The sequence below is a fragment of the Felis catus genome, chromosome B3 (genome assembly GCF_018350175.1).
Source record: "Felis catus isolate Fca126 chromosome B3, F.catus_Fca126_mat1.0, whole genome shotgun sequence".
NCBI lineage: Eukaryota > Metazoa > Chordata > Mammalia > Carnivora > Felidae > Felis > Felis catus.
This window is the reverse complement of record NC_058373.1, coordinates 49107261-49123943: the sequence shown is the minus strand read 5'-3', so window position 1 is coordinate 49123943 and position 16683 is coordinate 49107261. Positions and strand designations below refer to the sequence as shown.

The window sequence follows — 16683 nt, the reverse complement described above, 5'->3', positions numbered from 1 at the left end:
GTGAAGTAGCATGAAAAAAAAAAAATAAAATACTTAGGAATCAGTTTAACCAAGGAGGTGCTGGGCTTATACACTGAAAACTACAAAAAGAAATTAAAGAAGACCTAAATAAATGAAAAGATGTTCCATGTTTATCATTACATAATATTATAAAGATAACAATACCTCCCAAAAGAACTTACAGATTCAACACAATCCTTCCCAAAAGGAATGATTTTTGCAGGAATAGAAAAGTTGATCCTAAAATTCACAATTAAATTGTAAAGCACCTCAAAGAGCCAAAACAATCTTGGACAAAAAAAAAAAAAACAAAAAAAACCAAGGTTGATGGACTCACTTCCTGATTTCAAAAATCAATGCAAAGCTGCTAATCAAAACAGTGTGGTACTAACATAAGAATAAGCATATAAATGAATGGAATGGACATGAGAATCCAGAAATGAACCCATAAATCTGGGGTCAAATGATTTTCAACAAGAATGCCAAGATCATTCAATGAGGTAAGAACAGTCTCTTCAACAAATAGTGCTGGAAGAACTGGATATTTAGATGCAAAAGAATAAAGTTGGACCCTTACCTCACATCATATATAAAAATTAACTCAAATTAGATCAAAGACCTAAATTATAAACATAAAACTATAAGACCCATAGGAGAAAACATAGACATAAATCTTCATTACCTGGGATTTGGCAATGGCTTCTTAGACCTAATAAGAAAAGTATAAGCAGCAAAGGAAAAATGGGTTAACTAGACTTTATCAAAAATTTAAAATTTTGTTTAGCAAAGGACACAAGAGAGTGAAAATACAATATACAGAATGGGAGAAAATATTTGCAAGTCATATATCTGATAAGAATATAGTATCAGAATATAACAAAGAGCTGTTACAAATAGAAAAGACAAACAACCAATTAAAAATTGGGCAAAGGACTTGAAGACATTTCTTCAAAGAAGATATAAAAATGGTCAACAAGCACAGGAAAAGATGTTCAATGTCATTAGTCAATAGGGAAATGAAAATCAAAACCAGAATTAGATACTCATTAACATCTACTAGGTTGGCCATAACTTTGTTTAAAAAAAGAAAAGAAAAATTACAAGTGCTAGTAGCCTGTGGAGAAATTGAAACCCTTATACATTGTTGGTGGGGATGCAAAACGATAGTCACTTTGGAAAGCAGTTTGGCAGTTCTTCAAAATGTTAAACAGAATGACCATATGATCCAACAAATCCAATGTGATCTTGGATTAGTTCCCAGACAAGAAAAAAAAAAATTGTCTATTGACCTAAAGAGCACTAAAAGGACTTGGTAGAATTTGCATAAAATCTGAGATTAGATAATATTGTATCAATCTTAATTTCCTGATCTTGATCATTACACTGTAATTATGAAAGACAATATCCTTGTTTTTAGGAAGTACACACTGAAATATTTAGTAGTAAAATGGCATCATGTGGGCAATTTACTCTCAAAGGGTTTAGAAAAACAATAATGTGTGTGTTCATGGCTAAGTACACATATATGGAAAGAGATTAAAGCAAATGTAGTAAAATGTTAACATTTGTGGAATCTGGGAATTTTTTTTGGCTTTCTCTCTCACCCTTTTACTCCCATTATCTGCCCTGCTGATCTTAGAATTGGAATTGATTTGTGATGAGACTGGACAAACCACCACCTGATTGTTACATGGATGGCCCTGATGATACTCCTTTCACGGAGGCACTGGTGAGGAGGCCTGACATCTTTGAAAAGATCAATGGTCGTTGCCCTTTATGGGTTGAGATTGACAGTTGAAGATGCTGCTGCAACAGGTCTCCCTAGTATCAACCAGAAATAAAAGAATCCCCACTCACTAAAGCTACAGGCATTTCCTGTTCCCAGCACTTGTCCCAAGCCTTGCTAAAGCCTGCAGGTAAACACACTCCACACAGGGAGCACCTGTGGAATACCTGACTCTGGTGACCAGAGGGGCTAATCTGGTGGCCAAAAGGGCTTATGTTCCTGGGCACCACAGGATTGTAAAAACTAGAAAAACATTTCAGGGCAAGGTACTATACCAAGAGGATTACGTAGAAAACTGACCAAAACACAACCCCTGACTGCCTGCAGATAAGCCTTATTTACTTGCTCTGTAGCTTTAACCTGATGGACAGGCTTTAGGTTTGTCAGATATCTACAGACCACAGAGGCACTACCTGGGAATATAGGCAGGGAATCACTGTCTTTACACCCTCCCTTGACTTCATCACAGCTTACTGGTACTTCCCAGAAAGGAGTTTATACACTCATCTGAAGTCCTGATTTTTACGACTCTTACCCAAGAGAACCCTCCAGATCGCCTGACCTAGAGGTCAGCAGGGTCTACAATTGTGTGCCAAAGGACTATATATATTTACATATGTTAAAAGCTGCTGCCTAAGGATCTGGCTTCCAATCAGCCTGAACCCAGGTGCTGACTGAGATCACAGGTCTTAGCACACCATCAACAACTGGAACCCCTCAAGAATAAATCAGTCTACTTAGGCAATCACAAAGATTCCAAAGACAAGATCTAGGGCAAGGTTGAACAACAAGTTTCACCTCCTATCTCCTTCAAAGTAAGATACCTCCTTCAAGGCTGGGAGAGGTAGCTAGTTTGCATTATACTCAGAAACAAGCATGAAGAGTCAAGGAAAAAGAGGAAACAGTAAAAGTATGTTCCAAATAAAAGAACAAGACAAAACCTCAGAAAAAGACCTTAATGAGATGCAAACAAGTAATCTACCTGCTAGAGTTCAAAGTAATAGGCATAAAGATGCTCTCCAAACTCAGGAGAAGAATGGATGAATACAGTGAGAACTTCAACAAAGAGGTAGAAAATATAAGAAAGAACTAAACAGAAGTCACAGAGCTGAAGAACATAACTGAACTGAAAAACACACTATAGGGATTCAACAGCAAGCTAGATGATGCAGAAAAATGGATCAGTCACCAAGAAGACAAGGCAATGGAACTCACTCAAACAGAGCCACAAAAAGAAAATGGAAATTTAAAAAGAGAAGATAGATTAGGAGACTTACAGAACAACATCAAACAGAATAACATTAGTAGTGTAGGAGTCCCAAAAGGAGAAGAGAGAAAAGGACAGAAAACTCCAAAGAGATCCACATCCAGACACATCATAATTAAAATGTCAAAAGTTAAAGAAAAAGTCTTAAATGCACCAAGAGAAAAAAAAAATTATGTACAAGGGAACCCCTTAAGACTACTGGCTGATTTTTCAGCAGAAACTATGCAGGCCAGAAGGGAGTGGCATGATATATTCAAAGTGCTGAAAAAAAGAGAACTTCCAACCAAGAATATTCTACCCAGTAAATCTATCATTCAGAATTGGAGAGATAAAGATTTTTCCATGCAAGCAAAAGCTAAAGGAGCTCATCATCACTAAACCAACTTTACAAGAAATATTAAAGGGATATCTTTAGGCAGAAAAGAAAACACACTAATAACAAGAAAATATAAAAGTAAAAATCTCACTTGTGAAGGCAAATATATAGTAAAAGCAGGAGACAAACCACTTATAAAGCTAGGATTAAGCTTAAAAGACAAACGTAGCAAACATAACTATAATAACTAGTTAACAAATACACTAAATAAAAAGATATAAAATACGACATCAAAAACATAAAACATGGGGGAGGGGGGCACCTGGGTAGCTTAGTCAGTTAAGCATCTGACTCTTGATTTCTGCTCAGGTCATAATTTCTCAGTTTGTGAGATCGAGCTTCACATCAGGCTCCATGCTAACAGCATGGAGCCTGCTTGGGATCCTCTCTCTCTCTCCCTGCTTGGGATCCTCTCTCTCTCCCTCTCTCTCTCTGCCCCTTCCCTGCTCTTTCTCTCTCTCTTTCTCAAAACAAATAACCCTTAAAAAAAATTTTTTTAGGGGCGCCTGGGTGGCGCAGTCGGTTAAGTGTCCGACTTCAGCCAGGTCACGATCTCGCAGTCCGTGAGTTCGAGCCCCGCGTCGGGCTCTGGGCTGATGGCTCAGAGCCTGGAGCCTGTTTCCGATTCTGTGTCTCCCTCTCTCTCTGCCCCTCCCCCGTTCATGCTCTGTCTCTCTCTGTCCCAAAAATAAATAAAAACGTTGAAAAAAAAATTAAAAAAAAAATTTTTTTTAATAAAAACAACATAAAACATGGTAGGGGACTAAAAATGTAGAGGCTTTAGAATATGTAAAAATTTAAGTTGCTATTGACTTAAAATATGCTGTTTTATATATAGATAGATAGATAGATAGATAGATAGATAGATATAGGCTACTATATGTGAACCACATGGTAAGCATAAAGGAAAAACCTATTATAGATACACAAAAGATAATGAAAGGAAAAAACTAATCATAACACTAAAGAAAGTCATTAAAGCACAGAGAAAAAGAGTGAAAGAAGAAAAAAGGAACAAACAGGAAATACAAAACCAGCTGTAAAGCAATTAACAAAATGGCAATAAGTACATACCTATCAATAATTACTTTAAATGTTGGGAATGCAGGCTGGTGCAGCTACTCTGGAAAACAGAATGGAGGTTCCTCAAAAAACTAAAAATAGAACTACCCGACGACCCAGCAATTGCACTACTAGGCATTTATCCATGGGATACAGGTGTGCTGTTTCAAAGGGACACATGCACCCCCATGTTTATAGCAGTACTATCAACAATAGCCAAAGTATGGAAAGAGACCAAATGTCCATCGATGGATGAATGGATAAAGAAGATGTGGTGTATATATACCATGGAGTATTACTCAGCAATCAAAAAGAATGAAATCTTGCCATTTGCAACCACGTGGATGGAACTGGAGGGTATTATGCTAAGTGAAATTAGTCAGAGAAAGACAAAAATCACATGACTTCACTCATATGAGGACTTTAAGAGACAAAACAGATGAACATAAGGGAAGGGAAGCAAAAATAACATAAAAACAGGGAGGGAGACAAAACAAAAGAGACTCGTAAATATGGAGAACAAACTGAGGGTTACAAGAGGGGTTGTGGGAGGAGGGATGGGCTAAATGGGTAAGGGGCACTAAGGAATCTATTCCTGAAATCATTGTTGCACTATATGCTAACTAATTTGGATGTAAATTTAAAAAATAAATAAATAAAACAAGTTAAAATTTAAAAAATTATTTTGGGGCACCTGGGTGGCTCAGTCGGTTGAGCAACCGAATTCAGCTCAGGTCATGATCTCATGGTTTGTGAGTTCAAGCCCTGCGTCGGGCTCTGTGCTGACAGCTCAGAGCCTGGAGCCTGCTTCTGATTCTGTGTCTTCCTTACTTTCTGCCCCTCCCCCACTCATAGCTCTGTCTCTGTCTCAGAAATAAATAAACATTAAAAATAAAATAAAATAAAATAAAATAAAATAAAATAAAATAAAAATAAAAAAATTACTTTAAATGTAAATTCTCTAATCAAAAGATACAGAGAAGCTGAGTGGACTTAAAAAAAACAAGACTCATCTATATACTGCTTAAAAGAAACTCTGCAGAAGTAAGGACACACCTAGACTGAAAGGAAAGAGATTAAATAAATATTCCATGTAATAAAAATGAAGAGAAAGTTGGTGTAACTATACTTATACCAGAAAAAACAGACTTTACAACAAAGACTATAAAAGACAAAGGGCATTACCTGTTGAAAAAGCAGTCAACCCAACCCAGGATATAAAAATTATATTTGTGCACCCAACATAAGAGCACCTACATATAAAACAAATATTAGCAGATCTAAAGGAAGAAATTGTCTGCATCAATAATTGTAGTGTGCTTTAACACCCTACTTACATCAATGGATAGATCATCCAGATAGAACATCAATAAGGGAACATTGGCCTAAACCACACATTAGACCAGATGGACTTAATAGCTAAATACAGAATATTTAATCCCAAAGCAGCAGAATACTCATGCTTCTCAAGTGCACATGAAACATTCTCCAGGATAGATCACATGTTAGGCCACAAAACAAGTCTCAATAGATTTAATTAGACTGAAATCCTATCAAGCATCTTTTCTGATCATAATGGCATGAAACTAAAAAAAAATTACAAGCAGAAAACTAAAAAAAAAAAAATCACAAATATGTAGAAATTAAACATTCTACTGAACAATCAATGGGTCAACAAAAAAAATCAAAGAGGAAATCAGAAAATACCTTGAGACAAATGAAAATGTAACTATAACAATTCACAATCCATGGGATGCAGCAAAAAATGTTCTAATAGGGAAGTTCATAATGATACAAGCTTACCTCAAGAAACAAGGAAAATCTCAAATAAACTAACTTTACATCTCAAAGAACTAGGAAAGAATAAATAAAGCCCAAAGTTAGTAGAAAGAAAAAAATAAGAAAGATCACAGCATAAATAAATGAAATAGAAACTAAAATTTAAAAATCAATGAAACTAAGAGTTGGTTCTTTGAAAGGATAAACAAATTTGACAAACCTTTAGCTAGACTTACCAAAAAGAGAAGGCTCAAGTTAGTAAAACTAGCAAGAGAGGTTATAACTGGTACTAGAGAAATACAAAGGATCATAAGAGACTTCTATGGACAATTATTTGCCAATGAACTGGACAACATAGAAGACATGGATACATTCTTAGATAATCTTCCAAGACAGAATCAAGGAAGAAATAGTAAATTGGGATAGACAAATTACCAGTAAGGAGGTTGAATCAGTAATCAAAAACCTCTCAACAAACAAAAGCTCAGGACCAGATGCTTCACCAGTGAATTCTACAAAACATTCAAAGATTCGATACCTATCCTCAAACTTTTCCAAAAACGCTTAAGAGGAGGGAATGCTTCTAAACTCATTTTACAAGGCCCTAATACCAAAACCAGGTAAGAATGCCACAAAAAAAGAAAATTACAGGCCAATATCCCTGATGAATATAGACACAAAAATTCTCAATTAAATTTTAGCAAACTAAATTCAACAATACATTAAAAGGATCATACACTATAATCACTGACCTTATGGAACCCTGCCTTAGACTGTTGTAACAGGATACCATAATATGGGTGACTAAAACAACAAATATTTCCTACAGTTCTGAAGGCTGGGGAGTCCAAAATCAAGGTGCTCATGGATTCGGTGTCTGGTGAGAAGGCCCTTTTCCAGTTTGTACCTTCTTGCTATAATCCTAACATGGTGAAAAAAGTGATCATCTCTCCTGTATCTCTTCCTGTAAGGGCACTAATCCCATTCATGAGAGCTCCACCTGCACAATCTACCTCCCAAAGGCCCCACCTCCAAATACCATCACACTGGGGATTAGGGTTTCAACATATGAATTTTGCCAGGAGTGTCACATTCAGTCCCTACCAAATCCTTATTGTAGAAAGAACCAACTGAAAGCCTCTGAATATGCTTTCCCTGGCTAAAACAGTAAATGAGAAGCAATTTAAGCAAAGAACTGCAGACATTAATGCCATCTTTAAAGATTTTAAGGATGTGGGCAGAGTCTCTATATCCCCACTGAATTCACCTCTCTGGGCCTGGCAAAATTTAAATGGAAAGAGTTCTAGAGAAAAATGGATGGTGATGGTTACACAACAGTGTGAATGTACTTAATGCCACTGAATTGTACACATAAAACCTGTAAAAATAATGAATTTCATGCTATGTATTTTTTATTACACATAAAAAACAAACTAGATGGATTGTGGCAGAAAGAATGAACTATCTCAATTGCAGCTATTCTGGATGCTGTATCCTTGTTCTTTCTTTTTTTTTTAAGACAGCTTTATTGAGATAGAATTATTATAAAGTTCACTATTTTATAGTGTACAATTCCGTGTCTTTAGTATATTGACAAAGTTGTCACTGATCACCACTATCTAGTTCCAACACATTTTCATCACTTTGAAAAGAAACCCCATATCCTGGCAGCCACTAATCTACTTTGTTTCTCTCCATTTGCCTGTTCTAGACATGTCATATAAATGGAATTACAATATAGGGTCTCTTGTGACCATCTTCTTTCATGTTTTTCCAAGTTTATTCATGTTGTACCGTGTATCACTATTTCATTAATTATGGCTGAGTAATATTCTACTGTGTGGAAATATAATGTTATCCATCCATTGATAGACATTTGTGTAATTTCTACTTTTTTAGTTATTGTAATAATGAAGCTATGAACATTCATGTATAAATTTTTGTGTGGACATGTTTTCACTTCTCTTGGATATATACCTAGAAGTAAAATTACTGGGTCATAAGGTAACACTGCTTAACTTTTTGAGGAATTGCCAAATTGTTCCACAGCAACTGAAGTTTTACATTCCCATCAGCAGTGGATCAGTGTTTCAACTTCTCCATATCCTTGCTAACACTTATTATTTCTCCATCTTTTTTGTTTGTATGTCAAGTGGGTATCTTATTGTGACCTTCATTTAAATAACTGCAATATCTTTATTAGAAAAAAAAATTAACTCATTCTCTGCCGCTTGGTATGTAAATGCTAAACTGACAATGCCATCATTCTCAGGAATATCAAAAGCAGTTCAATTTAAGTTGATGCTACATATATGGGTTTATCATTCCTTGGATATAACAGGATCATATATTCTTGCCCATTGTCATATGACTTGACTCTGTACCCTGTATGAAGTCTGTGTCCCTGCCCTTGACTCTGGGCTTGACCATGTGATGTCCTTGCTATAAACCAAAAGAATATGACAAGGCTTGACATTTGCCACAACTGAACAGAAGCTTACAATTCCAAGTTTCCTCTGTCTCTCAGTCCTATATTGTCCTATCCCAGAAAGGGGATGCTCCTTGAGCCTGGGTTCCATGATGAGAAAACTCATGCAAGAGAATCTATCCGTAGTCAAGCAAAGCTAAACCTATCACATGGTAAATACTTGGTAGATGAATTAAAATTTTCATGTGTATTTTTAAGTTAGCAAGAACACCATGGGGAAGGGGAAGGAAAAAAAAGTTAGAGAGGGAGGGAGCCAAACTATAAGAGACTCTTAAAAACAGAATAAACTGAGGGTTGATGGGGGGTGGGAGGGAGGGGAAAGTGGGTGATAGTATTGAGGAGGACACCTCTTGGGATGAGCACTGGGTGCTGTATGGAAACCAATTTGACAATAAATTTCATATTAAAAAATAAATAAAAAATAAAATTATCATGTGTATTTTTATGTGCATAGAGGAAAAACAGTCACAAAAGCTCACACTAAACTGTTAGAGGGACAGATTAAATCAGTATATGCACCAATAATTTTCACTTTTCATTTTGTTCATTTCTGTATCGTTTGAATTTTTTTTTTTTAATTTTTTTTTTCCAACGTTTATTTTACTTTTGGGACAGAGAGAGACAGAGCATGAACGGGGGAGGGGCAGAGAGAGAGGGAGACACAGAATCGGAAACAGGCTCCAGGCTCTGAGCCATCAGCCCAGAGCCTGACGCGGGGCTCGAACTCACGGACTGCGAGATCGTGACCTAGCTGAAGTCGGACGCTTAATCAACTGCGCCACCCAGGCGCCCCATGTATCGTTTGAATTTTTAATGAACATGTACTATTTTTGTAATTTTTTCTTTACTTTTTTAAAAAAATTACCCATGCTGGCCTCCATTCAACATAGATAGCTTAGATAAAGTTATACTAAATTTACTTTTAAAGAAAAAGAAACCAACAATAAAAGAGTTGCTTTAAATAAAGCATTTTGTACATGTGATTACATTGATAGCTCTCATTGAAAATACAAGCTTAAGACTAGAATAAAAATTATTAGTTCTTAGTGATTTCAAAAAATTCTTTACATAAACAATAGATTCATAACAAATTAATTCCACCTTTACCACCATTATTAATATAAATTTGCTTAGATTAAACAGATCCTGTGTCATATCTGCCATCCTATATAACACTATCTTCTCTAAAATCCCACCTTGCTCTGGGCTACCCCAATTCTCAATTTATTCCTCCATTCTGCCTGGGGCTGAAAGACTGCTCAAGTATATTAAACCAGGCTAATTGTAGGCTACTTGAGGGACATTCTGCCTAAGGTAGTTAACTTGATCCACTTCATCTATAAACAGTGCTATAAACACCATCTCAGCTATTTTAAAAATATAAAGGATCTTCCCATGATTCTGTATATGCTGCATTCCGAGAAAAATTAACCTCAACTAGGAAACAAAATACTCCCTAAGACATTCACTTTAGTTTTTAAAAAAATTACTAGGGTCACCTGGGTAGCTCAGTTGGTTAAGTGTCTAACTCTTGGTTTTGGTTCAGGTCATGATCTCACAGTTAGTGAGTTTGAGCCCTATGTCAGGCTCTGTGCTGACAGTGCAGAGCCTGCTTGGGATTCTCTCTCTCTCTCTCTCTCTCTCTCTCTCTCTCTCTCTCTCTGTCCCTCCCCCACTCACACACACCATACATGCTCTTTCTCTCTCTCAAAATAAATAAATATACTTAAGACAATACTAATCTGTCTTGGTTAAAAGACATAAGATGGCAAATACAAGTAAACACTAAAATCGACAATGTTTGTTTTAAAATCATGGCCTATGATTTATTTATGTTTAAAATATATTTGAGAAGTTCTTACTACATTATTTATAGTCAGTGTATAATTTCAATAGAACTTTAAACAATTGCAGTTCAACTCCATGTAGTATTAACTTTTCTTCTCTTCTGATTCTTGTGTCAATTTCAACTTTTTTTTAAATTCCATCTTATCTCGGTAGTACTGTTCAAATATTGGTTGATAAATATACATTCCTCCAGCAATTCCAAGGATGCTAGCAAAAAGCAGTTGTGGAAGAGTCAATCTCCCAAACATTTTTCAACAAATGTATTCAGTGCTTCTGCCACACAGTGGTTTTGAAAAATTATAGTCCACATCCAGGAAAGATCTTCAGATCTGTGTACAAAAAAAAATGGGAAGCAAAGCAATAACTTAGCACAGCATCCTTGAAAAGATTCTATCCAGAGTGAATAGTATTTTCATCGTAATATGTACATATCACTTGATTTAACTAAAGCACGAATAGAAATATATAGGGAGTATGGCAAATGAGGGTTGGGATGGTGTGAGACAAAGCTAAATCCTATTACAGCATATTCTCCATAGTTTTAAATGGATAATTTTTAAAATGGCAAAAGTGAGGGGGCGGAGAGAGACATACTGTTTACACCTTCACATACTACATGAAGCTAACTACTGTAACAAACAGCTCCCAGAAGTTGAAAGTGACTGTCAATCCAATCTGAAGTAGAAGAAAGAGAATTGTTACTTTTCATTATTGCCCCCCCCCTTAAACTATTTTATGGGTTTTGGCAGTATGTGTGATTAAAAACAATTTTTAGAAACAGGCTAAAAGATTTTGTGAGTTCCCTTTAATGCTTTAGAAGGTACAAGTAGACATCAAACAAATAATTTCCATCCACTTTTGATAAAAATATAAAGGAGATCTGGCTGGGTTTACTTTTAAAAGCTGAGGAGTTAAAACTCCACTATTTCTCAGAAAGTTATACTTGAGAACACTTTAGTGTCTGGAGAAAACATGTTTGTGAAAGAAGAAAGCAAAGTAAAAGATTTTCATGTTTTCTCATAGCAACCTTTCACCGTCACCTAGACCAGCCCCCGAGGTTACAAAAATTAGTGGCAGAACCGGTACTAGAAACCAGGTTGTCCTTAATATCGCTAAAATGGAGAAGAAATCTAAATAAACGACAGCTTACGAAGCATGCTATGGTTACTCGCCTGCTGAATGTAACAGAAAAAAAAAAAAAAAAAAAAAAAAGCAAGTCAGCTGTTTGTAAGATAAACCATACCAAATAGGGAGATTCCCTCTTTTGCCGCTAGCTTGCTAAGTGACCCTACCCAAGTCATTTAACCTTTCCTAACCTCATTTCCCACATCTGTACATCAGCTTAAATCATCCTACCCTACCCACTCGGTTCGACAGTTACTGAGCGACCACCCAAATAGTGAAATGTCACGCAAACAAGTTTACTATTATCTTTACCACCAAAACGTCCCGAACGCGTGGCCGTGGCTTCGCTGACCCCGCCTCCTGCCTGCCCCAGCGCAAGGGAGCTCCGAATCCTTCCAGCAGCTTCCGGAAGAGAAACCTGGGCTCAGAGACCTAGAAGCCAAGTCCGGGCAGCAATCTCACGAGAAGGAGAAGCCAAAGGAAAAACGCAGGCGAGCTCACGACAAAGCTTACCCGCGCCAGACAAACGTGCAATATTCCGAAGCATTCGCAGGCCGGCGTGAGGAGGCTGCCTTTTCCCAGGTATCTCCGCGCCTGCGAGCTACGGCTGCTGCAGTGTCCAAACTTAATGAGCGGAAGAGCAACGCGCGTTACTTCAGGGTCCTTCTTCCTAGGGACTGAGGTGTCAGGGGATCCTCAGTAGATATCGAAATAGGTGCAGGATGGAGCAAGAAGGTGGCAACGGCCGACTCTTTTTCCGCGGTCTGCAGAACCGCTCCCACGAGAAGATGAAGCTGCGAAAGAGAAAGTCAACTTTGTACCTCAGCCCCCCGAATAGCTCCGAGCGCAGCGGAGGTGAGTGATGAGGTGCGGGCGCGGAGCTCCGAGGCAGTGGCGGGAAGCCGCGGACCCTGAGCTAGGGCTCCATCTGCTGGGTAGGGTTGCCAAGAAATCGTGCGATCGAGACCGGATTCTCGATCCCTGCCTCTTGCAGGGTGCTTTTCTGCATCAGTTAATTCTGCCGCCGCCGGCCGTGTGGAGTGAATTTACATGACGTTGCCACCCCCATTTTAGAAAGGGGGTACCCAGTCCGGGAGTTACCTGAGGTTTCGTAGCCGCGGAGGGGTTGATTCCTGGATGGGGTGGGACCAGGTCTGACTCCTAACCCATTTATTTTTCCCACCGCCCCCTCTGTCTTCTCTTTGGTATGTCGTGATGATGTTGACAGGAGAAAAATCACCCCAGCAAGTGGGTTTTTGATATGTCGGAGGGAGGTTTTAATATAAAGATGGACTTCTCATTCATTCAGTAAATATTTGAGCGCATTATATATACCAAGCACGGTATAAGTGGCTGAAAAGAATGCCGCGTTTCTCTTCTGGAAACCTGAGACCAAGAAAGGGGAGACTCATTTTGCTAAATGAAGAAGGAGGGTTGTGACGCGGGGAAAGGGAGAGGCAGCTGGACAAATAGTTGAACTTTTAGGGATTCAAGATCACCTGTCCAAGGGCCAGTTCTGTGTACTGTTTATTCTCCCCAGTCCACAGAGTAAAAGGGTTTTTTCACAAGGTATGCTTTCAGCAGATATATTTCAGTCGGGAGGTTTCTTTAAGTGTTTCTGAAAGATGAAAGTTGAGATGGGGCATGTATGTTGTGTTGAATGTACCAATTGTCTGGAAAATGTTTAAATGTGATTCCTGGAGAAGAAAGAAGGAGAGTGGCAGGAACCTAGAATGATAGCAAAAGACTCAAAATGGATTAGAGTGCAAACACAAATGCTCAGGAGGCCAGACAGGCACGTCTAAATAAGTTAAAGCACCTTATATTTCAGAACCAGCCAGTTGCTGCCAGTTGAGCTCTGCGTCAGTTCTTAGTTTTGAAATGCTACAATATAGATTTTAATATAAAATAGGATTTTAAAATGTTGGCAACTAGATTCACATTAAAAAACAACAAAACAAAAACAAAAACAAAAAACTCTGTATTCACCCTGCAGACTGTCCACTTGTGGTAAAGAGCAGGGCTTTGGATGCAGCAGATAGACCTGTGTTGAGTCCTGTTTAGTCATTTACAACCTTTTTGACTTTGGACGAGACAGTTTAACGTCTTAGTCTCAATTTCCTAGGTAAAATGGGACCAATATCTACTTTTTTAGCATAGTTTGGAGGGAGGAATAAACGAGGTAAGGCGTGTGAAGGAATGAACTCAGCACCTTGCATAAACATCAATAAAGGCTATTTTTTTTTAATTTTTTTTCAACGTTTTTTATTTTATTTTTGGGATAGAGAGAGACAGAGCATGAACGGGGGAGGGGCAGAGAGAGGGGGAGACACAGAATCGGAAACAGGCTCCAGGCTCTGAGCCATCAGCCCAGAGCCTGACGCGGGGCTCGAACTCAAGGACCGCGAGATCGTGACCTGGCTGAAGTCGGATGCTTAACCGACTGTGCCACCCAGGCGCCCCAATAAAGGCTATTTAAAAACATACAAAGGACCATTTGATATGCCACTGTTTGACATATATAGAAGAGTTGCTCCTTAGTACTTTGTTAGCTGGTTTCTTTCATTAGCTACCCATATAGTATATTATCTCATTAGCCTCAGGCTTTAGTTAACCCAGTCTCTTTTCCGGTATTTATCTTACTATTCTCTTTATACAGTTAGTTCCAAGAAAGATGAAAGGAGTGGCAATTACCCAATGGTGAGACTCTGGCCCTTGTATAACTTTCAGCCCAGTTCTGTTTTGACGGGAGAGGCCAGAGTTCTCTACGGTGACTTAACAGAATCTAAGCAAGGGGCCAACCAGAGCATTAGTTCTGCAAGTGGAACTTGCCTGACTTTTATGCCACAATTACCTGTTTTGTTTTGTTTTTCAGATCTTCTTGGTGAAAACATTTATCTGGTCTTGTTTACTATAGCATTACGAATATGTAACTGTTTTTTAGTCCAGACAAGTTTTGTTCCAGATGAATATTGGCAGTCTCTTGAAGTTGCACATCACATGGTTTTCAAATATCCTTTGTAGTTTCTTTCCTATATTACGAATGTATATTCATCTTAGAAATTGTGTTAGCTTCTGTTATGTACTTTTAGTCGATTTTCCATATATTCTCTAAGTAATTTTAACTTATCAAAGTATACCATTATTTTACACTAATATTTCTTCTATATCTTTCTTTGATGTTAATATACTTGACTCAGCCTTTAACTAGCATGTATTCCCATAGTGCTCAGTACTGTGGAGGATGTAGATGAAGTAAAAAAGCACATTCCCATCTTGAAGAAGTTATGAGTTTAATTGGTTGATTCTATTTTTAGTTTGAAAAACCAGTATAAAATGCTGTGTTTTTAAGCTTCTTTGTCAAAAAAAGAGTTTTATGTATAGAAATGAAAATAGGTTTTGTTTCAGTGCTATTTAACATTAGTCCTTAATATTACTAATTATGGTTATTTGACCTGGGAATGGACAGAACGATTGAGGGGTTACACTTATCCCTTAATCTTTGCAAGCATTTACAAGATTCTACATCTTTTGGGGAAAGATAGTGTTCAGCTGCTGGTAAGTTTAAATAAAAGTAATCAAAATAGTTATTAAAAGTAGACTTACTCCATCCTTTTAAAAAGGCTAACAATCTATATTAACTAACTGATAGTAATTAAAAGTAGATTTATTCTACCCTTTTTAAAAGGCTAATGTATTTTAACCAAATGATAGTGGTATCAGAATTTTGTTTTTAGAAAGATACTGCTAAACTCTGACCATATCTAGGAAGCCCACAGTTCCAAAGACGTACTGTGATGTGTAACTCTTCATTACATGCTAAAACACAAAACTGAGCATGGAAGTGTCCTCCTTCAAGGAATCGTGTTAAGATATGCAGACTTTGAGGATGACTACATTGTATATTCATTATTTGGACTTTAGAAGTATTCTTCCTTCATGAAAGAATCACATGACAGCCGTGTTGTAGCTAGTTTTTTTTTTTTTTTTTTTTTTTTTTTAATTTGCCAGCAGAAGACCATGTTATAGGAGCTTATGAAGACTGAATACATATAAACCTACCCAGGATTTAGTGTTGAAATTAAAACCTAGGGAAAATTAATTTCACAAGAATTTAATGATATACACAATCATTGTGCTATGTATGTAGTAATTAGGCAGCAGTAGTAAGTTAGATTGTAATTACCAGATCATGAATTTCTAGGGTCATTTGCCAAGAGAGGGTACAAAAGAAGAACTAATGGTGCCAAAGATTCTCTAAACTCATTTTCCTTTAAGCTGTCATCAGGTTAGACTCAGAAGTTTGGGACTTCCCCATTTTCTGTTAGGGAAGTGGCCCATAATTCCAAAGGTAATCCAAATCCTGAGGGGTTTTTGGAGCCTGGAAAGAAAGACACATGGAAGGATCATGGCGAAGGAGAATTTACAGCAGTTGCAGAGTTTCTCCCATTGATACATGCAGAAGTTAGGAGCTGTGAATTCTCTTCTCCTGTCAGGGCTTCTAGATTGTGTAGGATAACTATAAAGTCTGGAAACACAGGCATATATATATTAAGGATATATTATATGCCAAGAAGTAGGTTATATTATGAATGAAGGATTCTTCAAGATAGAAAACTTCCTATTCCTTCAGAACCAATCCACTTTCCTCAACGTGTAGCTGACCCACCTGGCCATTTTGTGATTTAAAGTAAGCCTCCTATAGTCCCCATCCCCACCCTGCTGTGTTCCCCAAAACCTCTGTCCTATCTGGAACTTGACCAGGTGGAGAAACATTAAGATGCTATCACTTGGTCACTCATACTGTCATAATTGATTATTTTAAACATAGATTACATAATTTTGAAACTAGAAGTGGTCAGAGAAGTAAGGTAAATAGACCAAGGTCACAGCATGTCAAAAGCAGAGCTAGGGGAGCCAGGGTTGCTCAGTCAGTTGACCGTCCAACTTTG

At 37.5% G+C, this 16683-nt stretch overlaps 3 protein-coding genes across 5 annotated transcripts in view; 1 reads left to right on the top strand and 2 right to left on the bottom strand.

Annotated features, from left to right (window-relative positions):
- RAB27A (RAB27A, member RAS oncogene family) overlaps window positions 1-12313 on the bottom strand; it is a 93368-nt gene extending 81055 nt beyond the window's left edge. The window contains exon 1 of the mRNA XM_045059285.1: window positions 12245-12313. The gene's annotated coding sequence lies outside the window, so the exon portion shown is untranslated. The remainder of the gene's footprint in view (window positions 1-12244) is intronic.
- PIGBOS1 (PIGB opposite strand 1) lies at window positions 10559-12383 on the bottom strand. Of its 2 annotated transcripts, none has more exons than XM_019832387.3 (2): window positions 12245-12383; window positions 10559-10935 (listed from the first exon to the last, which is right to left on the bottom strand). In XM_019832387.3, the coding sequence occupies exon 2, from the start codon at window positions 10852-10854 to the stop codon at window positions 10690-10692; it is 165 nt and encodes a 54-aa protein (XP_019687946.1). In that variant the 5' UTR covers window positions 10855-10935; window positions 12245-12383; the 3' UTR covers window positions 10559-10689. The 2 variants fall into 2 exon arrangements, with proteins under 2 accessions (XP_019687946.1, XP_019687947.1); XM_019832388.2 differs by having other exon boundaries at window positions 12044-12256.
- A 69-nt stretch (window positions 12384-12452) lies between these two features.
- The window catches only part of PIGB (phosphatidylinositol glycan anchor biosynthesis class B), a 40157-nt gene continuing 35926 nt past the window's right edge, over window positions 12453-16683 (top strand). For both annotated transcript variants that reach the window (XM_006932512.4, XM_006932511.4), the window contains exons 1-3: window positions 12453-12586; window positions 14607-14742; window positions 15172-15289. In XM_006932512.4, the coding sequence (XP_006932574.1) occupies window positions 12454-12586; window positions 14607-14742; window positions 15172-15289 (387 nt within the window). In that variant the 5' untranslated portion in view covers window position 12453. The remainder of the gene's footprint in view (window positions 12587-14606; window positions 14743-15171; window positions 15290-16683) is intronic.